The sequence below is a fragment of the Desmodus rotundus genome, chromosome 9, assembly GCF_022682495.2.
Source record: "Desmodus rotundus isolate HL8 chromosome 9, HLdesRot8A.1, whole genome shotgun sequence".
NCBI lineage: Eukaryota > Metazoa > Chordata > Mammalia > Chiroptera > Phyllostomidae > Desmodus > Desmodus rotundus.
Window position 1 is genome coordinate 45,704,944 of NC_071395.1, and position 23,360 is coordinate 45,728,303.

General features: G+C 58.0%; 1 protein-coding gene across 3 annotated transcripts in view; it reads right to left on the reverse strand.

The window, feature by feature from the left end:
* NFIX (nuclear factor I X) overlaps window positions 1–13,971 on the reverse strand; it is a 94,845-nt gene extending 80,874 nt beyond the window's left edge. For all 3 annotated transcript variants that reach the window (XM_071219212.1, XM_071219210.1, XM_053911679.1), the window contains exon 1: window positions 13,602–13,971. In XM_071219212.1, coding sequence (XP_071075313.1) covers window positions 13,602–13,628 — 27 coding nt within the window. In that variant the 5' untranslated portion in view covers window positions 13,629–13,971. The remainder of the gene's footprint in view (window positions 1–13,601) is intronic.
* Between the last annotated feature and the right edge of the window lie 9,389 nt (window positions 13,972–23,360).

The following is a 23,360-nucleotide window of genomic DNA, read 5'->3' on the forward strand; positions in this document are numbered from 1 at the left end:
GCGGGAATGGGGGGAGGTTCTTACATATAAATATATATATATATATATATATATATATATACATATATATATATATATAAAAGTATAAGTTTCCAATATAAATATAGTATATGCAGGGGCACTACTGGGCAGCTCTGGAACAGCTCACCTGCACCCCAAGAGCATTTGTGGAGACGGGTGTTCTAAGGGAAATGGGGGCAGTGGGAATCAGGCCTCAGCTTCCTCTCCTCCCCAAAACCTGAACATGGCTTTGCAGCCAGGTGCCTAAGGCAGCCTGGCAGGTGTGCGATTCACGTGAATCACACGCATGTGCAGGCTGGGGAGGTGCATGTCCACGTGGGCCTGGAGCCACATGCGTGGGCACTGGAAGCTCTTGCAGCCTCACCGACCCACCTGAGCCTAGGACCCCCATGAGGGTACAGGGGCAGTACATGTGCTGAGCCCAGAATGGAGGCAAGCAGGAGAGAGGGTGGACGCACATGCTTATATTTCAACCCCGATCTGATGTCAGGCAAGGGCGTGTTTACAGGCATGTGTGCTCCCAGCCATCCCACTGGGCTGTCAGGCCTGGGTGTGCGTATAAGCTGGCAGTTCGTGGGGCCCCTGTCTGGAGCACCAGCTAGAGGTGTGCTGGCGACCGAGGACCAAGCCACTGTACAAGAGCATGCTTATGTGCTTGCCCATGTTCCAGGGCCCACCAGGGTGTCAGACATGGGTGTGTAAGCAGCTGGATGCCCAATGGGGTGCTTGTGCATGCCCTAGGAGTGGCCACGTGCACCAGAGCCACCACTGTGGCTGGGCTGAGCCTGGATCTAGCCCCTGAGCAGGCCAGGGGGCAGGGCCTGCTGTTCAGCTCCTCAGCAGATAGGCGGATATGGTTGGAGACATGTTGGTTTTGGCTCTGGTGGCTCTAATGGGGGAAGCCCCGGGGAGCAGGCGGGGGTTGGGGGGGAGAAGATTGGAACAAAGAAGGAAAAAGTGAGGGAAGGCGGACATCACAGGAGAAGGAAGCACCGTGGAATGCGGAGGGCCCTGGGGAGTAGGCTTGGGGAATAGGGGTGCAGGGCCAGGAGGCTCCAGGCTCAGACCCTGGCTTGGGACTTAAGACCTGACTGGGAGCCCATAGCTACTAGTCCCCCTCCACACACCCCACCTGTCTGTGGACAGGGACAGAGCTTTTGAAGACCCAGAACTTCTTTGCGTTCCAGGACCCTAGCCCCAGCCAATGGGCTCCGACACAAAGAATCTCACAAGACTGCACAGGATGCAGCCGCTGTGGGCTACAAGGAGCCAAGTAGCATTTGGGGTGGAGGGCATGGCTCAAATTTCCTCAGCCTAAGTTAGACAGTTTGAGGCTCCTACCCACATTTCTTGGCTGGGCTGCTTAGAACCTCAGTCTTCCCAATCTGAGGAATGGGAAGGGAATTCCCGTGGGGAGGGCCAGGTGAGGGAGCTTCAGGTGAATAGGAGTGGGTTGAAAAAAGCAGGATGACCTGTCTGAGTCTTGCCTGCCCCTGGGGGCCTGGCTGAGTAATTCCTGCCACCCCAGTTCTAGCCCCATGACCTTGGCACTTGACCCTATGGCCTCTGTTCCTCATCTGTAAAACGGGTTACTCATACCTGCCTCATATTGCGACGGATACAGGAGGTCTCGTGCACCCGCCTGCTGCCCTGGCATAATTGCTCTGGAGTTGGTAGCTGTTATTTTTATTGTGAGGAGTCTATGGCTCTGACAAGCTGTGACGCTTGGTGTGATCATGTGAGGCTGGCTGTGTGTGCAACTGTGCCGCTGTGTGTGTGCGCGTGTGTGACAGGTTGTGTGTGAGACTGTGCGTGGACGACAGATTGTGCCGGTGTGCGGCAATGCCTGTGACAGGCTGTCACTGTATGACAGACTGCGGGTGGTGGGGTGTTGCGAGTACCGACTGTGAGTGGAGATGAGGCAGAGTGTGGGGCTGGGCCTGGGGACCCCCACAAACCTACTTTGGTGAGGGTCTGGCTGAGAGTGAGACAGGGAGGTTCTTGGGGGTGGGTGGGGGGCAGTCCAATGTCCTGTGAGGCCTTGGCCTTTCCATTGTGTTTGGTGGGACCCCACCTGCTTGTAAACCTCGGATGGTGACAGGTCAGAGGGACCCTATGATAAAGCTTCATCTTCACGCACTGTGTCAGCTCAGGTGCCCACCCCCCAGCTTCAGGCCTGGGTTTGTGGGATCCCAGGAGGGTCATCAGTGACCTCTGGGCATGATGGACCCCAGGCCTAGCTGGCTTCTGTGAGGGGCACACCCTAAGCCTGTTTCCCACACTTTCCCTGAGCTCCCAGCCTGGGCAGGGCTGGTAAGACTAGGAAAAGGAGGGATTTGGGAAAGCAAGAAAAGCCTGGAGAGAGAAGGTGAGAAAACCATACATTTCCCTGAGTGCCCCAAAGAAGCCCGAGCTGCTTGGGCTCAGAGCCTCCAGTCGGGTGGACACACATTGGGGCAGTGAGGTGGGGACCGGCAGCCGTGCGGGCAGACATTGGGGGCCCTGCTTGTGCAGGCCCCGTGCTCAGCCCAAGAAAAGCTCAGGGATGCGCTCTGCCAGTCAGTCCTGGTGGAGGGAGGAGAGAACCCACACATTCTCCTAACCCAGCGATTTTCAACCGGTGTGCCGCAAGAATTTTTAAAGCATGCAATACCTGACTATTTAGTCACAGGCGCTGACCTCTTTTCCCTTAGATTGTCAAACTTAAAAAATGACAACAGACAACACAACAATAGCTGTCTGCTATGAGAATCAAAATTATACCTATTTTTGTCAGATTGGCAAAAATATATATATTTTTTGGTGTGCTGAAGAATTTTAGTAATTGGTTCGTGTGTGCCACGAGATGGAAAAGGCTGAAAACTGCTGTCCTGATCAATGTGGAATTCTACTTTGTACACAAATCAGGCCCACCACTTCCTTCCACAACTGGAGAAACTAAGGCTGGGAGAGGGAGGGGGGCCTTCGGAGCACCCACTCGTTCCTGGGAGACCAAAGAATACAGGTCTCCAGGCTCTGAAACCTTGCCTGCTGGAACAATCCCAAAACCCACGGGCCGGGGGCAGCACCCCCAGGACCTGCCTTCCCCCGGTGTGCCAATACGTGTGCTGTGTATGTTAGGGTATATGCTCGGGTCCATAGCTGTCGTGCGCCTGGTGTGCAAGCCACAGCATGATGTGTGTGTCCCTCTGTTGGAGCCGGCCTCTGTGTGTCTGTGTGTCCGTTCAGGGCCAGCTCCTGCCGCTGAGAGGGGAGAGGCGTCAAGCAACCGCCCCCCCCCGAAAGTGTGTCTTTGATACTTGCAGCCTCGGCAGCGAAAAGCAAGTTTCCACAGGGCCGTCTTGGGCTGAGGCCAGGCCGTCCTCAAATAACATTTGAAGTTACTTAGCAAACTTTGTTTAGTGCCGAGAGAGGCGCAGGCAGTGGGCTGGGGGGGGAGGCAGTAAACCGGTTCCTCCAAAGTCCCTTGGCCCTTTGGGGCACAAGTGCCCAACATGGGGCTTGGTTTCCCACCCTAGATCTAGGGAGGGGAGCAGGAATCCTGAAGCCTTGGAAGGAACTTGAAGGAGAAGGGGTCGGACACCAATGTAGCCTTCCTTTGGAAGGCCCAGGCCCTGGGCCGGAGCAGAAGTGCCCACCCTGGTGTCCTGGTGGCCCAGAGGCTGACACCAGGCCCCCAGAGCCCATCAGAAATGGGAGGGTCCACCTCTTCTCTGCCACCCCTCTGTCAACCTCCGGGTGGTTAGTAGGGACTGCCTTGGATCATGTGTCTCCCTCCAGACACACACACACACACACACACACACCCAGAAGCCCCTGGTGCCCACATGCCTGGCTCCCAAGTTCTCACTCCCAGGCAACAGAGAAGGCTGGAGAGCCAGCAATAGTAATGGCGGAAGGTTTGGAAATGGAGTTGGCACTTGCGGGAGGGGAAAGGGGAGGAGATGCCAAAATGGTGAGCCATTACAAAGAAAGAGAGGGAGGGAGGAAGCAAGCAGGAAGATGGGAGCCAGGCGGGCATCTTCACCAAGCTCCTGGCTGCAAAGGGGCAGCGGAAAAAGCAGCCCAGGCCCTTCCAGGGAGCAGGCATGGGGGACAAGCCCCAGGTGGCATGGGACAGGCAGGGACCAGGAAGCACCCAGCACTCCCCAACCCCCACCCCAAGCTTCGAAATGGAGACTGGCAGCAGCAGCCGCTCGGCTCTGCCCGGGCATGGGGTGGGGGTGGCAGGCAGGCAGGGCGCCAAACCAAATGCCACCAGCCTGGGCATGGTTGTTGCCAGCCAACAATGCTGACCCCACCAGCCCCAGTCCAGAGCCCTCATGCCTGGAGCTTTGGGGTTGGAGAAAGATGGGGGCCCAGCAGGAATCCGGGGTCCAGCAGACAAAGCCAGGTCTCCTCAAGCTGTGGGCAGGTCCCCAAGACCCTACAAAGATGGCGCAGCCTGGCACTGCCAGGGTGACAGGCTTCGGTAAAAATAAACCGGCCCGCCCCGAGGGAGCTAAATCGAGGGGCCCAGGTGGAAGTGCCACTCTAGGCCGCCAGCTGCCCCTGCCCTACCCCCACGCTCAGAGTGGCAGGGTTGAGAACGCCCGGTGCCCATCGAGGCCCAGTTTCTGCACAGGAGAGGCCCCAGCCATCTTGTCCCTGAGTCCTGGGCAGGCAACATAGGTTCTATCCACAGTATGGAGAGTGGGTGACTTCACACTGCCGCAAAAACCGGCCATGCGTTCCGGACCGATGATGGAGTGACCGTGCTAAGCCACATACACTTCACCTCCAGACTGCCCCTCTGAGAGGGAAAAGGGCCTGCACTTGAGCTGCGGCAAAGCAATGTTGAATTGAAAGCCAGCCTCGCGGACCACCTCTGCTAAAACCGCAACTGCCTAGCACTTCCGCGGACCCTGTTTTCTCCCCACACATTTATTGCTGTCTCAAGTACTGGACAATCTCTTGTTTAACGGGTTCACTGTCTCCCCTCCCACCTTGGCTGATTTTGCTCCCTACTGAGCCCCCAGGGCCCAGAACAGAGCCTGACACCCAGGAGGTACTTGGTAAATATTCGCCGAAGGAATGCACAGGCCCCTGGCTGCACCCCCATCACACGGGCTCCGGCTGGGTGCCTGGCAAAGTGTGGGACAGGGTGTCAGGCCCCACTGTGGTGAGGACAAGCCTGGCCAGTGGGGGTGCAGAAGGGGCGAGATGACCATGCACTCTCATTCTGAGAGCTGGACAGAAGGCTTTAAACGTCAGAGTGGCAGGGAGGTTCAAGGTCTGACAGCTGGGGCAGCTTCACTGGGGGCATTCAGGGCCACTCTGAAGTTTGGGAAAGGCAGGAGAATGGCTGCGATTCTTTCTCATCAGTAGGAGATAGGATGGTGGTGAGCAGAGAAGGCACCCAGGCTCCACCACCTCCTAGCCCTTGACCCTGGTGCTGGATGCCTCTTCTCTGACTGTTTCTCATCTATAAAATCAAGCATTTACGTCACATAAAGCACTGTTTTTAAAGCACTTTTCTATAAACCAACTTCTCTAATCCTTTCCACAACCCTGTGAGAGAAGAAACCGAGGCCCAGACAGGTTGAGTAATTTGCCCAAGGTCCCATAGCCACTGAGAAGCAAAGCCAGGTTTCAAACCCAGGAAGTTGGCTCAGGGGTCCCACTCGCCTAACCATGTGCAAATGTCCCAAATGTTGAAAGTGCCAAAGTGGAGAATCCCTGCCCTAATATACTGTCAGACACCCAGAGTAACACACACACCTGGGCCCAGCTATCCCTGCCACACCTGCCTTCTGTGGAAGGGATCTCTTAACACAGGGGGCAGCAGAGTGGGCACACAGCACCCTTTAATGGTCACTCGGATTTTTAGGATAAACACTCATTTTGTTATTATCCTACAGGCTTCCTCCCTGTATAATCCTGCCAGCCATCTTCCTTTGCTCTTTCTCCAGAGTCAGAGGCCACAGAATCAGTTAGACAGTCAGTCCTGTGGAGTACAAGTCTCAAGTTAGCCTCGCTCCCACCCCGGACTGTTTCGACAGCTGCCGGGACCAGGACAGTGAGAGCGGGGCCCTTGGCCACTGGGCCTGCTGCTGACCCCACCACTGGGGCTGGAGGCTGGAGTGTCTTGATCAGGGGTGACATGTGGACTTGCAGGTTTCGACAAACCAGCACAGGGACTCAGAGCTTCAGATTCCATCAAGAGAGATCAGGGTGGTTGAATCTGCTGCTCAGAGAGAGCTGGGGGTACACAGGCAGAGGGGAGCTTTGAGGAGGGCAGGTCTCACCTCTAAGGCACCATTTCCTAGCAAGGCCAGGTGTGGCCCATGTGTGAATGTGTGTGTAAGTGTGACCCTTGTCCCCGTGTGCTGGGGCTACACAGGACTGTGTACACACCACGCTGTTTGTGCCTGGACCTGGGTCCTGGTGAGCAAAACTGTGTGAGACACTGTGTCAGCGGGCCTCCTGTGTGTGTGTGAGATGGGTGTGAGGAGTCAGCTCTGCCCGTGAGTGCGTCACTGTGTGTCTGATAATACATCAGGGCCGACTTTCCCCACTTTGGCACAGCTGACATCTGGGGATGGATCACTCTCTGCGGTGGGGCGTCCTGGGCACTCAGGGGTGTCAAGCAGCAGCCCTGGCCCCCACCTACTACATGCCAGTGCGCAAACGCCCCTCCAAGTGTGACAACCAAAAATGTCTCCAGACACTGCCAAGTGTGTGCGTCTCACCGAGCGTCTCAGAGTGTGTTGCTGCGCGCATATATGCGTGGGCTCCTGTGTGTCTGATGGGGGTGGGGCGGACCGGCACTGCTGTGTGTGTTTCGGGGGTCTAACGGCATCGCTGCATGCTCGTGCTGTGTGCTTCTCACTGCGTGTGGGGCTGCACACTCCTCTGCGTCTGACAGTGGCAGTGAGTGTGTCTGTGCTGTGTGTCTCGTGGCATGTTATTGTGTAGCCATGTGTGCCTGTGGGTCTGCGCCCCTAGGTGTGCTCCTGCACCGATGTGCTCAGGTGTGGTAGGTGTCTCTAGGTGTCTGTGTGTGAAGACGAGCACCTTTGTGTGGGGCACCTGTGTCTGTGTGTGCCTGATTCAGGGAGGTGTGCTGTGCCTGCATGTGACAGCATGGTTCTTTGTGCCCGCGAGTGCCGGTGAGAGAGTGTGACTTGGTGTAAGATGGACCTGAAATAAACCCCGAGGCGATCTGACCAAAGCCCATATTTACACAGACCCTCCTGGACGATTTAGCCCCTACCCCCAGCTACTGCTGCCTCCTGAGGCCAAGGAGGTGGGGTGTGCCTCTGAGCTGCCCCTGCCTCTGGCTCGGCTCTCTCTAATCCTAGTGGGGACAGACCCCCGCACACCCTTTCCCAGATCTGTGCTAGGAAGGCTGGCACCAAACTGTCAGCCAAAGGGGGCAGAGTCCTCAGTGGCGGTGGTGGCACTGCCCCCTGCCCGCTGCTGGCCACCACCCCCAGCTCCCTTCAGGGTGCAGCCCAGTTGGGGGAGAGCTCCCCAGTGCAACCCTGCCTTCCGATTGGCTACAAAGCGCCGCAGTGCCCGCCACCCGCCTCCCCCTCCCTGGCTGGCGCAGCCACATCAGTAGTGGTGGCAAACGCAGCTCGGAGTTCTGGGCACAGCTGCGCCTCACAGAGGCCTGCCAGCCCCACCAGAAGCCAGACACCCCAGCTCTGTGCCCCCCGACCCCTCCCCACATGCCTGTTCGCCTGTCCAGCCAGGCCACACAGTCACCCTGGCTGCTGCACCCTCAGGCTGCCAGGCCTGGTTCCCCCAGCCCCCTCTCCTGCCAGACCTGTGCCCCCTTGACCAAGCCCACTCGGAAGGGCCCAGGTCCCTGCACATAGCCACTCCCACCCCCAGAGGGGCTCTTCAGAAGGGGGAAGCAGCGAGGGGCGGCAGGGAGAGGGGGAGCTAGCCCTTCTTCTTTTAGTGAGCGCGCCCAGAGCTGGAGCCAAAAATCGAGGAGGAGAGATATTCAGACAGAGCCAAGAAGCGTTTGGCAGGAGGAGAGAGAGAGCGGGAGAGAGGGAGCAGGAGGAGGGGAGGAGAGAGGGAGGAAAGAGAGGGGGGGAAGAAAGGGGGGCCTCAGTTTCCATATCCATGCTCTTGGAGCCTTGGAGGGACAGCCTGGAGTGTGGGGCCCAGGGCAGACCTAGCTATGGGGGTGGTGGGCCCAGGCCTGCCGAGACAGCCGGACACCCCAGCCGGCCAGGCCAGGACGGACACAGGCAGAAGCCAAGATCAATGCACACCAACAGACAGAGGGAGGCCTGTGGGCGGCCCAAACACACACCCGCACCTCACCACACAACAGGCTTCTGTCCATGCCGGGCCAGGGGCATGGGTGGGGCCCACAGCAGGGCCACCACGGCTGCCCAACCTCCTGGGAAGCCATGGAAAGGCCGGCGTACTCCCAGCTGCTGCCCTGGCCACCATAGTGGGCATTTCACATTATGTCGAGAGGCCGAGAAAGGCCAGGGAACGGCACTAGTGTGGTGAGAACACACACTGATGGGCACAGGGACAACCCCAGGATGCATGGGGCGTGAGGGCAATACTCGTAGGCACACACATCAACACATGTGCCACGCAGGCCGACACAGACGGGTCGACATGCATAGTAAGGCATAGGGATACACCCCCTCCCGTGGTGGTCAGACACCCAAGGGACATAGTGAGTTGTCCAAGGACACACCACACAGTGGCACCATGACACAAAGACCACATCAGGCACCCGACACGCACAGTGACACACACCTCTGTCACCCAAATACACAGAGACGGAGTTTGGGGTGACCCTCAGACAGGCAGCACCCAACGACAAACACCTGGAGGCACAGAGACACTTGGAAAGGGACCTGCACAGACTCATAACCATTCACAAGAAAATGGTGGCTCTGAGGCCCAAGACACTAACGAAGACACTCAAATCTGGGAGAACCCAGGTAGCCACTCACAGCCAGCCCCTGGCCCTTCGCCTTCACAACAGGACCTTTGTGGGCAGGAAAGGGAAGACACCCCCCTCCCCCCACCCAGCTGAAGCTCTACTGTGTCACAGGGAAGCACAGACTTTCCAGGCTCCCCTTGTCTTGGTCTAGCGGAAGGAACGTGAAAGACCCCAAATTCTTCGTGCTTCAAAAGCAGAGGACGGGGACCAAGCAGATAAAAGGCTGGGCTCCCAGTGGGCTGTATGTGAAGGCCAGCAGTCAGTCATGGAGTGCCAGGGGGACCTAGCCACAGCCACGTCTGCCCACCCACCCCTGCACACCCCCACGACGCCCACTGAACCCTGACGAGTGCTCACACACGGCCCCACACAGGCATCCTGTCTCCATGGTGTACGCCGGTGACAAGGCCCCGCTGCAAGTGCAGAAACGGCCCTGGAGCCATGCAGGTAACCCTGAAGCACCATCAGGACCCACTCTCGTCTTCGGGCTCTTTGCCCCATTCACATTTGTGTGCACACACACTCCCGCACACTCCGCACGAGGCCCCAGAAGCCAGACCCAAAGTGGGCCTGGGTGCTATCAGGATCAAGATTAGGGAAAGGACCAAGGCTACTAGAGCCCCCAAGAAAGGCACCTGGTCCCCACAGGCCTTGTCTCTCCCCTCCTGCCCCCTGCTCCCCACCATCCCTGCCTTGTACCCCCGCTGCCCTCTGCTTGGCATACAGGACCCCAACTGAGGGAAAACTGCTAGGCCATGAGTGGGCCTCCCTCCTTCCAAACTCTTCTCTTGCTTCCTCCTCCAGGTAGTTCACTTGGATTTCTATGTTTGAGAGGTGTTCAACCTTGCCTCAACCCCACTGAAGCAAACTTTCCTCAGTTTGGAAGGCCTGGTGTGGTCTAATCATGGTAACCAAATGACCACAAGTCATTGTTTCTTGAGCACATGCCACCTACGAGCCTCAGCCTAATCACAGCCTGAACGTTAGGCACTGTTACTGCCCAGTGTACAGACCAGGAAAATCCTGTGCTTCAGGTCACAGGATTAGAAGATACAGAGCTAGTGCTCAAATCCTGCACTGTCTTATGGAAAAGCCCAGCTCTCAACCTCTGCTCCCACATCTTCCATCCGAGAGCACTTGAGGCCACACAAGACATTCCCAGCTGGGCCAGGACCCCGGACTCCAGCCCCCAGGGAGAGGGGAGCACCCTGTCCCCCCTCCTCCATTAACCCAGCAGAGCCCTCAGCTCCGAGCTCAGCCCAGCTTCAAAACATCTAACAGAGCCCAACGCAGGCCCAAGGGTGTCCTACCACATCCCAGCTTATGATGCACACACCTCCCGCCCCAGCCGTGGGCATGAAGCAGGCAGGGCCAGAGCCAGAGAGAAAATGTGCCATAAAAAGGAGGCTCCACGTGGGTGCAGCATGGGGAGCAACAGCTTCACAGGGACAGAGAGGTGGCCACGGAGACCCAGGAGAGAGCTGCGGGGGCGCATCAGGGAGGCCCCAGCCCATAACCCTCCCCTAGAATGACTGTGTGCACAGCTTCACAGAAACAGGGGTACATAAACATTCTGTTGCTCGTGTGACTATGTGGCAGGAAATGCTGGCGAAGGAAATGTCAGACACATATGTCCGAGGGTATGTGCATGTCTGTGTACACACCTGGGTGAGCCAACAGAATTGCAAAAAGGTGTATGTCCATCCATCCATCCATCCATCTTGAGTCTGCGAGCAAGTGTGGGGGTGAACACACTGGAGTCAGCCTGTATCTGAGTGTGTCGAGGAGGTGTCGCTGTGTGTCCGTGAGCCGACATCAATACACATGTCCTATTTTGAGGAATGTGTGTTTACATGTGTGTTGGGCAGGGAGGGAACACAGGTCCACCGTCTCCCATGTCTGTATGTTTGCCAATGGTCGTGCGTCTGGACATCAATGTGAGCATGTCATTTATGTTCCCCTCTTGGTGGTAGCGGCAGTGTATATGTGTGTGACTGCATTCTGGTGTGCATCTCAGTTTATTTGGAGGGGGAGTCCCATCCATCCGTTTCCCTCCACTGAGGACTCAGGTCTGTGGCTCTAGTGGGCTCAAGCAGCTCCAGTGAGCGCCCCGCCCAGCCACCCTGGATTTCGATGCTTTTTCCAGAAGGAGATTTCCCCCCCATCCTTCCCTCTCGCCCACAGTGCCTTTCCCTGCCAGGGCCCCGCTGCTCCAAGCTCGTTCCTGCTCAATCATTTATTGACTTTAAAATCGAAGCCAATTCTGGTTTGAAAAAAAGGGAGAGAGAGAGAGAGATGGAGGCCAGAGAAAGGCAGAGAGTCCGAGATGGAAGGGGGGGCAGAGATGGGGCCAGAATCAGAGACAGACAGGGAGAGATGGGGACAGTCAAAGGTAGAGAAGGACAGAGACAGAGAGCGAGAGACAGAGACAGTGAGAGAGAGAGACAGAAACAGACTGGCAGGGCAAACTATGGAAGCAGAAAAATTTATAAAAACAGAGCTCTGAATCCAAGAGATGTAGCTCTCAGGAGGGTCAGACTCTGCTGACCCATGGACAGCAGCCACCCACCCAGACTGTGACTGCTGTGCCCCCCAGCTGCCCTGGCATGCTCACAGCCTGGGCCTGTGACGGGGCAGAGCCTTTGCTCCCTTCTGGAGTGTCACAGAGGTAAGCCCCGGCCATCACCTTGAGTCTGGGGGCCACCCCAGCCGTTTTCCTAGACTTGTCCCAGTGGATCTGCTGGCAATTCTTTCCCAAGGTACTGTGAAACCTCAGGGCCCAGAATCTCACCCAGGCCTCAGGGGGCAGGCCAGGCAGCTGGACTAGCAGCAGGTGGACAAGGAGCTGCTGGGGCGTGGGGTCTTGGTCCCACTAGTCCCTAGACACCAGCCCCGCAGGCCATCCAAGCATAGCCCCAAAGGCAGCCACGGCTCAGACCCAGCTAGGCGGGCAGTATCGTCGTGTGGGAAGCCCAAGATGAGACACAGATGTGGGGGTTCCCATGCTGCCACAGTGGTCAGAATGCCCACTCACACCTGCATGCACATCGTGATACACACGTGTGATGAATGTGTACCTCACTAACACATACTCACACCTATACAGGAAAACCTGCTCCCTGGGCCCCCCACATGCGCCCATGCCACACAGGCCTGCCGATGGCCAACCCACAGGAGCCACACGCAGACCCCAAGATCGATGCACACATACTTGCATCTGTTGACACAAGAGAGTGGCGTGGCCATGGCTGACACCCATCCCACACATACCCTCTTGCCCCCTGCTACACACCAGGCCCGCACAGTAGCCATGTTCACGTGAACTCCCATTCCCAACAGTGGGCACACTTGGCTCACGGCTAGCAAGACTCAGATGGGCAGAGGGGACAACTAGGACCCCAGGCCTGGTCTAGAGATTCTCCACACAGGCAGGTCCTGCTGGTAGGCACCGCTGAGCAGCCCCCAGGTGCACCATCTGCGGAGTCATTGTTACCACTGTAGTCCTGGACCCGCAGGCAGCCCTGCCAAGGCTGTTGGAGGGACTCTGGTCAGCTCCTGTGCCCTCCGGAGCCTAGGGTCACCGACTGGCGAGGGTGGGGTAGCAGTGCAGGCATCCCGGGAGCCTTTGCCTCAGCGGAGCGCGGCTCAGGGAACTTCGCTGGAGGCGGGACGCGCTCTGCAGCGCGTCAAGGTCTGCACTGTTCTGCTCGCCGTCGGCCCGACGGCGTGGTCGCAGCACTGTCGGCAGCGTCCAGGGCTGCCTCCCGCCCTCTCGCCTCTGGGCAGCGGGACGGTATTTCCCCGGCCCGCCTGTCCACCGCGCGGCAGCCCGGGAAGCAGGGGCCGGAAAGTTTGTCCCGATAAAAGTTTGGAGGGGGGCCCACGGCGGCGGCGGCGTCCAGGGTCGGTGCAGAGGCGCGGCCCCGACTGGCAACGGGCCCATTCCTCCCTCTCCTTCCCTCCCCTGCCCCTCCGAAATTTGGGAGCCCCGCCATTTTCTTAGCCCCGCTCCCATGTGAAGCCTGAACAAAGACTTTGGGGAGACGCCCGGACCGCTCGACCCGCCCCGGGCACCCCGGCCCAACACAGGGGCCGCTGCCACGCACGCCGGCTGCTGCCACCCTCGGGAAAGGCTGCGCCCGCCCCTGAGATCGCCACCGAACTCAGTCCCTAATCTGCGCCCGCGGGACTACCCCCTGCCACTCTTTCACCCCTGCAAACACTGCCAGAGGCCACGCTGTTCAGGTGCCACCACAGTCGCCCACAGGTCGGCGGGAGTCCCGTTGCCCACCGCACCCCAGCCGAGCGCGCGCGCACGCACACACACTCACATGCACTCCCGATCCAGGGCAGCGCCACGAACGCAGCTGGCCACCCCCGAAGACCCCAACAGGGATCTGCTGGTGGCCAGGTTCGCACGCGCACAGTGGCGCCCGCACGCGTGCCCAAACTCCCCACAGCACGGCTTGCACCCCTCCGCCGCCCGCGGGCTCACTCCCCCAGCCGCCGCGCGCCACCTCCGCCCGCCCGCCCGCCCGCCTGCCCGCCTGCGTTGCCGGCCGGCCTCCTGCGCCCGCTTCCCTCCCCGGTCGCGCGGGGCGGCGGCCGGTACCTGGGTGAGGCAGTACGGGGAGTACATAGCTGGGCGCCGGGGCGAGAGCGCGGCGGCCGGCCGCGGCGAGGGGAGGCCCGGCAGGCGGTGGCCGCGCTCGGGCTCCGGCTCGGCTACTCCGGCCTCGGCCGCGCGGCGCCCGCCCGGCCCACGGCCCCGCGCTGGGCCCGGCGCCGCTCCGCGATCGCCGTTCGCAGGCTCGGCCCCGCCGGCTCCGGGGCCGCCGCCGCCGCCGCGCTCGCCGCTGCCTCTCGCGTCCGCCGCCGCCGCCGCCGCGCGTCTACTCCATGCCGCCGCCGCTCGGCCGGTCACCCTCGCCCGCCGCCGCCACCGCCGCAGCCGCTGCGCTGTGAAAGTGAAAGTTTAGACAAAGTTTGGAAGCGGCGCACTCCGGGGAGAGGGAGCTGGCGGGCGGGCGGGAGGAGGGGCGCGGGGAGGGGCGGGCGGGCGGGGAGCAGCGGCCGGCGCGCGCACACACACACACACACATATACACGCTCGCACACACAAGCGCACACACATGCACGCACACACACTCGCGGGGGCGCACACCGTCACGGCCACCCTGACACGTGCTGGCCTGCGTTCCAACGCAGACACACGCTGACAGACTCACAACGGGTCTTGGACCCCACGTACAGAACGCCTTACCACACGTTCCACGTTCAGACAACAAAGCACACACAGACACCTACGAACACATAGCATGCACACATGCCCGGGTGCACCATCCACGCGCGCGCGCGCACACACCAAGATTAGGAATCCAACCCATGACCCACACATGGACAGGCACACAGGCCCCCCCATCACAGGATGATACTGGTACACACACATTACAACAAGGAACCATGTTTAGACACCCAGATACAGACAAATGTACACCAACATGGGCCTCTCTCTCACACACACACACTCACACACACTAAGACATGCACACATCAGGGCCTGCTGACATGCAAGGATTCATGCGGACACACTGACACAGGCACGATCACACAAGCGCACCTCGCCATGCCCCACACACTCAACTCCTATACATGGGCACACATAGCACAAACACAAAGCCACACCAAAATATCTTGGTAGTTGTGACAACACAGAGGACACACCCACCCACACACACAGAAGGACACTGACAAAAGGGAGATGCACTAACACACCATCACACAAACACACACCATCAGACACCTGAACGTGCATGCCAGACAACACCTGGACTGCACTGACCATGGTACAAAGAGATACAAAGTGTCACTGGTACAAAGTGACATTTACAACAACACACATGACACACACCTGATGCCCAGATGTACCCTGAGCCTCTGGCATGCTGACCAACAATCTTGATACCCAGTCACCTGGTAATGCCCTTCAAAGAATCGCCCAACCCTGCACACAGGTGCCACGCATGCACCCCGGCTCCTCCCACACACACAGCACACACTCGTACTTGGCTCAGATCACGGACATGCACAGATCTAGCAGGGGTTGCGCAGCCCATTCCACAGGGGCAGAAAGGGGCATGGAGGCCTCAGGTACATGCACACACACACCCTGTGAGGCTCCAGTCCCTCATACAGGTCCCTAATCCCCATTTTCAGAGCAGAAAGGACCTGGGGGAGAGATGGTGCTGAGGGCCCTGGCGTGGGGGCATGGGGAGCCCTTGGGTGACCCCTGTGGTGGGTGGGGAGGTGGTGCCACAACCCCCAGGCAGCTCCTGCTGAGACAAAGCTCCCTCCTGCTGCCAGGTGCAGCCAGCACCTTCTTGCCCTCCCGGGCCAAGAAGCTGTGGCAATACTCAGCTATGCATTGTCTGTCAGAGGGGTGTTGGTGCCCAGGTGTGCGTGGGTGTGTGCGTGTATGTGTGCTCGTATGTGTGTGCAGGGCTGACTGTGTAGGGGCACAAGGGTGTGTGTGCATGTGTGTAAAAATGTCCCTTGGGGAATGCTCCTGGTCACACGAGACCACTGAGGCAGGGTGGCTGTAGCTGTGTCCTCAGGTGTCTGGGTGGGTCTGGTGTCCTCTGGGGGAGAAAAGACGTCGGCCAGTGGACATCCGGGAGCCCTCTGTGTGGACCAGTATTGTGTAGTGGTGACGTGGGTCTGGCTGTGTGCCTGGGAGGTGTCTGTGAGTCAGAGAGGGTGAGTGTCTGTCAGGCCCTATGCTGAGCATTGGGGACAGAGTGGGGACCAAGACAAAAGACCGGTCCCAGGGAGGCTGACATTCTAGTGGGAGTCAAGTGCAGCTGGGGTCGGGGGTCTGGGTTTGATAGGAAGTACTGGTGAAGGGGGCATCAGGGGGAGCATGTGTGTTTCAAGCTGATCGTGGTGTGTGCATTAGCCCTGAGGATCTTTCTGTCAGAAGGTGTCAGTGTGCGTGACAAACCTGTGTGTGTGTGGCAGGGAGGTGGGTCTCTGTGTGTCCTGGAGTGTATGTGACCAAGTGGACAAGTAAGTGTGCGAGGTCCTAGTGGGTCTGTCTGCATTCAGGGACTGTGTGGCCGGAAACAACCATGGGTCACTGGTGGGTCTCTCTGTGAGGTGAGCCCCGTGAGTCTGGGCAGTGACGAGGGTGTGTGTGTGCATAGGAGTGCATGTGTCAGCAAGGGCGGCTCTGTCAGGGATGTCAGTCTGTGTCCGACAGGCTGTGTTGTGTGTGTGACTAGGGCTGTGTGTGCACACGTGTGTCAGGAAGGGGGGTCTCTGTGTGCCTGCGGATGTGTCTGGGCACTGTGTGTCTGTCACTCCGTGTTTGGGGGGCTCTTTCCTGGGATCCCGCGTTCTGACCCAGCCTCCCCCGCTGCGCCGCTGATGCAAGGCCTTGGCGGAGGGAATTGATACGTCCTTAAAAATTCAAGGGCTTCTCGTAAACAGAAACTTTTAACACCGTTTAAAGTTTCAGGGCCGTCGCTGCTGCAGCCGCTGCAGGAGGAGGGCGAGGGGGAGGGGGCACAGGGGAGGGGCTGCAGGGGGGCTCCAAGGGGGAAAGGGCGGGGCTACATGGGGGATAGGGGAGGGGTGCAGAGAGGGAACTGGAGACTGTGAGGGGCTTCGGAAAGGGGGCAAGGAAAGTGGTTTGGGGATTAAAGGGGGATGGGAACCTGGATGTTTCCGGAAAGGGGCAGTTGGGGGTGTCTTGGGGAATGGGGTGGGAGGGAGGATAGCAGGAAAAGGCAGGGGCGGGTGTAAAAGGGTCGGGGGGAGGGGGGGCTTTGAGAAGGCTCAGGAGAGGCTGGAATGTCGGGGGGGGGGGGAAGGTGCTGAGGATATGTGGGCCGGGAAGAGGTTTGGAGCAGCAAGGGGGAGCTCAGATGGCTAAGGGAAGAGGCAGAGGATAGGTCTGGGACGGTTGTGGGGCCTGTGTGAAGGGGACACTGGAGCAGTGTGGGCCAGTAGGGGGCTTGAGGGGGACCAGTGGGAGAAGTCTGGGGAATGGGAAGAAATGGTGGAGGGGTTTGGGGCGTCTGGGACTATAATGTGGCTGGGAGCTTGGGGGAGCCTCAAGCCAGATTGGACCCTTCTTGGCCCTCTGCAAACAGCCATGCAAACATGGGTCTCCAAAGCCCTCACCTTGGGCCCCTTCTCACCCCACCTGACTGCCTGGCCTCCCAGCCCTGTCCACCAGCTGCAATAGACCCTGGGGCTGCCGTCTGCCCACCCCCTCACCCTCCCAGTCCCACATCTGGCCCCCAACCTGGGCTCTGCATGAACCTGCATCCCATTCCCAATTCATATACACACTCACACCACACTCCACTCGCACACACACATACACACCCAATCCTTCCTTCCTTCACTCCCCTCACAATATTCAATCCTCTATTCATAGTCACTCAGGACACCCGTCCTTGCATGCAGCACACACAAACACACACAACATCCACACACACAGGACACCCATACTGCCATCCAGACACACACATAAACATACAACATCCAATACACACACAAGACACCCATTCTCTCCAATACACAACACCCATCCTTTCTTCCACATGCAGCTTCACACTACGACACACTCTTCCTCACACACACACCACATCCATCCATATTCCGTAAACAAACACTTGCCCACGTTCATGCACATATCTGCACTCAGAACTCTCTCCATACACTAAGACCCCTCTGTACCCACAACACACCCTTTCACACGCATCCGCTCTGCTCCTCCCTCCACAGCTGCCATCCGGGAGAATTTTTACTGGGAGGCAGAGGGGCTGCACTGCAGGATACCCACACACCCCCATTCCCTCCTCCCCAGAGCCCAGGTCTTGGGGCACACCTGGCCCTTGAGAAATCATGGGGGAAGGGACACTGCCAGAGGGTTGTGCACAGCTGGGATGCCACAGCTGGAATCCCCCACATTCCTTCATTCAGGGCTGCCCACCTGGCTGAGGCTGGCAGCAGGTGTGTTCTTCCAATGCAGGTGTGTGGGGAGTAGAAGTGGAGGAGGAGTGAGAACCAGGCCTATGGTACTACCTGGCCAGGATGCGGGGGAGGAGGGAGGTCACTGAAATATCTGGGCTTTGGCAGCCATGTCCTGGGCCACTGAAGGTGGAGGTCAGGCATTGCTGGGCTCCAGGTCAGCTGGGCAGGCCTCTTGGGAGAAGTGGCAAACATCTGGCACACAGGATAAGTGAAGAGCCAGGCTGTGGGTATTGCCGGAGGAGGAGTTGTGACAGGTGGTCAGGTGCTCTAGGGTCCTCCAGGCAAGACTAGGGCTCACCACTCCCCAAGAGGAGCCAGTGCCTCCCCTGACCAGATTGGAGGTATGGTCTGTGCCCAGCCTTGCTCTCGCTGCCCCAACCCCAGGCTGAGAACCCCCAGTGGGATTTGAGCCTGAGGAGTTACAGTCCCCACTCCCAAGGCACACAGAGCCAGGCACCCCAGGCCACATCACACACACACAAAGTCACAAAGACACACACAGATTTTCCTCCTCCTCTGGGGCGTCAAATAAAATGCCAGAACCACACAGAGACGCGGGATCACTCAAAGACGCTGTCACACACCCTTCCAGAACAGCACACAGACACACACAGCTGCACAGATCTTCCCAGAGCCACAGAGTGACCCCACTAGCACACCAGTCACACATTAAGACCCCCACCACCACATAGACCCTCCCAGGGACTCAGATATACAGATTCGCAAAGACACACCCAGATACACCCAGACATAGTTACATGGACTCCCAGAATCCTACACTGAGACTAGTTACACATGTACACACAAGGCCACACACAACCACATAGGGACACAAAATCTCACATAGGACAGACCCACTGGGTCACACTCACAGATGCCTTCAAAATCATTCATAAGTGTGGCACACATCAAGTCATACAAGGTTGTATAGGTAATACACATGCATGTGGACATGCACATCACTCACGGTCACAGTCACCCATGGTCATGTGACACTCAAAGGTACATGCAAGCATCCCCGAATCACAAATGGGGACACATGCCAGCCAGCAGCTGCACTCAGGGCCCCAAAGGCACACACTCACATGTGCCCTGGGGGCACAGCCTCGCCAGGGTGGAGGGCAGGAGGGCAGCAAGGCATCTGGTGGCTGGCACTCATATGGAGGCAAAGGGAAGAAATTGGGGAAACGTTTCATTTACAGCAAGCAGGAGACCCACCCCACCCGCCCTAGAAACCTGGCCCTAGCTCCTGAATGGGGCCTCTGTATGCTGCCACTGCCCAGCCATCCCAGGGAGTGGGTATTGCGGGGTGAGGCAGCTGCGCAATGTCCCTGGCCAAGCCTTAGGGGCCACCCAGCCACATGCCAGGGCTCAGGACGGAGTCCCCCAGCCCAGCGTAGCCTTCCCCCACCCCATCCCCACTACATGTGGAGGCCAATCCCCAAACCCAAGCTGCACAGGGAAGACAGAGGGGCAAAGCCTTGCCCCCGCCGTTGGATCTCCAGGTCTCCCTGTCTAAGACCAAAGTGCATCTCCAAGAAAGGCAGCTGCCAATCCCATGCCACAAGGCCTCTCACTCCAGCAGAAAAATAGGACAGCATGTCTGTACGGGGTGACACGGCTGAGACTGTGGTCATGTAGTCGGGCTCCCTGTGAAACCAGGGGGTTTGGGGGGGCAGTTACAGACCCATGGCTCATGTCAACACACACACTCACTGTCATACACACAGTGTCATTGTCACTCTATTGATCACACAGCCATGCACACAGCCACCATGTCTCATCTTCTGTCACACTATCACATACAACCACACTGTTATACACGCTGTTATACACAGCCGTGCTGTCACACCTTCAACCACACACTAAAGCACACTGACACCTTCAGCCAGTAACACTGTTACATCCTCAGCCATGCTGTCATACACAGAAACACCGTTACACCCTCTACAATTCTGGTCACCACACACCTTCAGCCATACCGTCTCACACGTCTTCACAGTTAACCTGACACGCTGACCCCCACACTGTATCAGTATCACACTGATCAGCAGAGTCACGCTGACATGCTCTGTCCCGGTGCCCCTGCAGCTGCGCTAGCCGTGTCACCACACAGAGCCACCGCTCCACTCAGTCACATGGAGAGGGAGCGGATCTGATTGCTTCATCCCCATGGTGTGGCACACAGCTGTCCCCAGATCAATGTTTGAACCAAACTAGTCCCTCCAATAATGCAACACACCCTCACTGTCATGGTGTCACAGAGCAGAGATCCAGCAGGTGAGGCCACTACAGAACCGCTCCAAGATACTCTGCTGACACATGCTCAGGGCATCACTGCTGCAGGTGACAGGCACACACCTCACACTGCCTCACACCACCCATAGTCCCCGGACAGAGCTACAAAGAAACAATGGGTGACAGCCACACCACCACTCCAAGTACATCTTGTCACAACAGGCGCTCTCCCTGGTGCCTGTCACAACATTGAGACAGCCCCTTAGCTGTCCCAACAGGCAGCCAGGCATGCTAACATGGCCCCCACGATAGTCACTAGGACACCCCCAGCCCCCAGTTGTAGAGACAGGGACAGGCCCACACTGACACCCCCCTCCCTGCTGCAGTTGGTACATGGAGAGCAGCGGGGTTGGGGAAGCAGCTAATGGACGTGCAGCTGTCAGCAGTGGGTGCCAGCCCCCACCTCATGAATATTCATCAGATGGGGCTCTCCTGAACCTGTGGGGAGTTGGAGGTCCCAGGCAGCTGGGCACCCCCTTCTGTGCCAGGAGGCCCTCAAGTGAGGGGGGGCTCAGCCAGACCCTAGCAGTCCTCAGAACCTACTCCGAGTCCTACACATAAGCACACCCGAGTGTGTAAGAACCCCCCCCACAAACAGTAGCTACAAAAACTCACGACTACATACACACATGCCATGCATGCAAACACAAGCACAAAATCAAATGAACTCACAATCACAAACACATAATCACACCCAAACCATAGACACCATCTCTCTCTCTGTCTCTCTGACACCCACGCCTCAGCCATGCAAACATGGACACACAGTCATATGAACTCACAAGCACACAATCACACACATACACACCCCAGGCATGCAAACACAGGAGCACACAAACATCAGGGCACGTGACCACAAACACACATACACCATCATACCCAAACTACACAGGTGTCATTATACATAGGCATGAAAATATACACACACACACACATTTCCAAGCACACAGGCATACAGTCACCCCCAAAATGGAACCAACTATCTTAAAAAAAAAGTATTGATCTGAGAGAAAAAAACATCGACTCCTTGTTCCACCCATTCATGCATTCATTGGTTGATTTCTGCAAGTGCCCTGGCCCCGACTGGGGATGGAATGCACAACGCTGACATATTGGGAAGATGCTCCAACCAACTGAGCTACCCGGCCAGGGCTAGAAGCAACTACATTTCATAAAATACCCACACATGTATGCAAACACTGACCCACAAATTCGCACACAGTCCCACTGACTCTCAAATGTTCTCACACTCAAACACCCTAAAGAGCACCTTCACTCACCATCTCTCACGTACACACACACTACAATCTTATTCTGCCCACTCTTAACGGTTTACAGAAAGGAAAACAGGCCGAGTGGCTGAAGGCCCCATAAAGGGGGATGCCCCTTCTGACTCAGGACATAGGCTGCGGCCGGGCGCCCCCTGCCGGCCTGGCCGCTCCAGGAGCGCGCAGGGAGGCGGCGGGCGGAGCGGGCACGCGCCTGACGTAACCATGGCATCCTCTTGGCACGCGCAGCCCGGGCGGGGAGGGCGGGGAGGGCGGGGCGGGCGCGTTGCCATGGCGCCGAAGGGCCGCGTGAATGGGGCATTGTTCGCGGCGGCGGCGCCCAGGCCTGGCTGTCCCGGACCCACCCCGACCCACCCGGGGTCGGGAGAGACTAGGAGAGACAGAGATAGTGAGAGACAAAGATGGAGAGAGACAAGAGAGGGAGGGACAAGAGATGGGAGCGACAGAGTTGTAGATGGAGAAAGAAAGACACTTAAAAGCCAAGAGGGAGAAACAGAGAAATGAGAGAGACTTGTGAGATGGAGAGAAATGCACCAATGGGGAAACACGTTCAGAGGGACAGAACCGAGGAGAGGCAGAGGCGGGAATGGAGATGGGAGACGAAGGGCTAGGATGGGAGACAGGGCAGGACCGGACAGCCAACAACCACGAAGCCTACTGCGCCTTGCACTGTGCTTGACAATGGGACTAGGCAGAGGACCAGGACCCCAAGACAAAGTCAGAGATGCTGAGAGATAGGAGGAGACCCAGCCATACAGAGACTTAGCAAGACAGAGGGTCAGAGATACCAGGAAGGGAATGGAAGAAGTACACCGAGTGTCTCTGGTCCCACCTGCCTCCGTCCTTCCCCACTCCCCTTTGGACAACGTGAAGCCCCCAGTTTGACACTCTTGGAAGGCACACCTCTGTCCTACATACACATCTTCACACACCCACTGACAAGATGTGGTCAACACAGGGACTTAATCTTGGGGACACTGTCCCAGACACTCTGAGACATCCTTATGGACCCAGTGACATCTACAGATACACCCACAGACACCCAGTGACACAGGCATGTTCAGTTGGACACAGCCATATGACAGGGACTTCTACCTTACACCAGAGTGACATAGGTGCAGATACAGCCCCATAGACACACTGTCACATGAGGACCCTGCCAGACATGTGGTCACAGTCACACATGGCCACACACCACACGGGTTCACACTCTACAAAACACTGCCATATGTGGCCACCCCAGACATACGGTGCACTCTCACACCTGCACACTCATTGACACCGCCCCATGACACACACACTCTTTCCTGCATTTGACCCAACGACTTGGTGCCCTGGCCCCTGGCCCCGACTGAGTGATCTGTGGGGATGCTGGGTCCAGTTCTTCGTGTTTGACAGACATCAGGCACAAACCTAGATGGGAAGGGAAGGGGAGGGAGGTGAAGTACCTCCTCCTTCCTCCTCAAAGGTCTGGGTCAAACCAGGCCAAGGTGGTCCCCAACTTCTTCCTGTCTGGGTCAGTTGGACCCAAATCTGGACCAAGGGTGTCCCCTGGTGGCCATGTGTGGTCTCTGCACCCACCAGGTCGGGGCGGGGGTGGAGGGGGGAGGGAGGCAGGGAGCCCAGTGGCCCAACCTCAGTGGAAGGGCAGAGAGGACAGGCCCAGGCTCAGCACCCAGATACCCCAGATACCAGAACCCAGGGTTGGTTAGCTAGAATCCAAATCCAGAATTCAGAGCCTG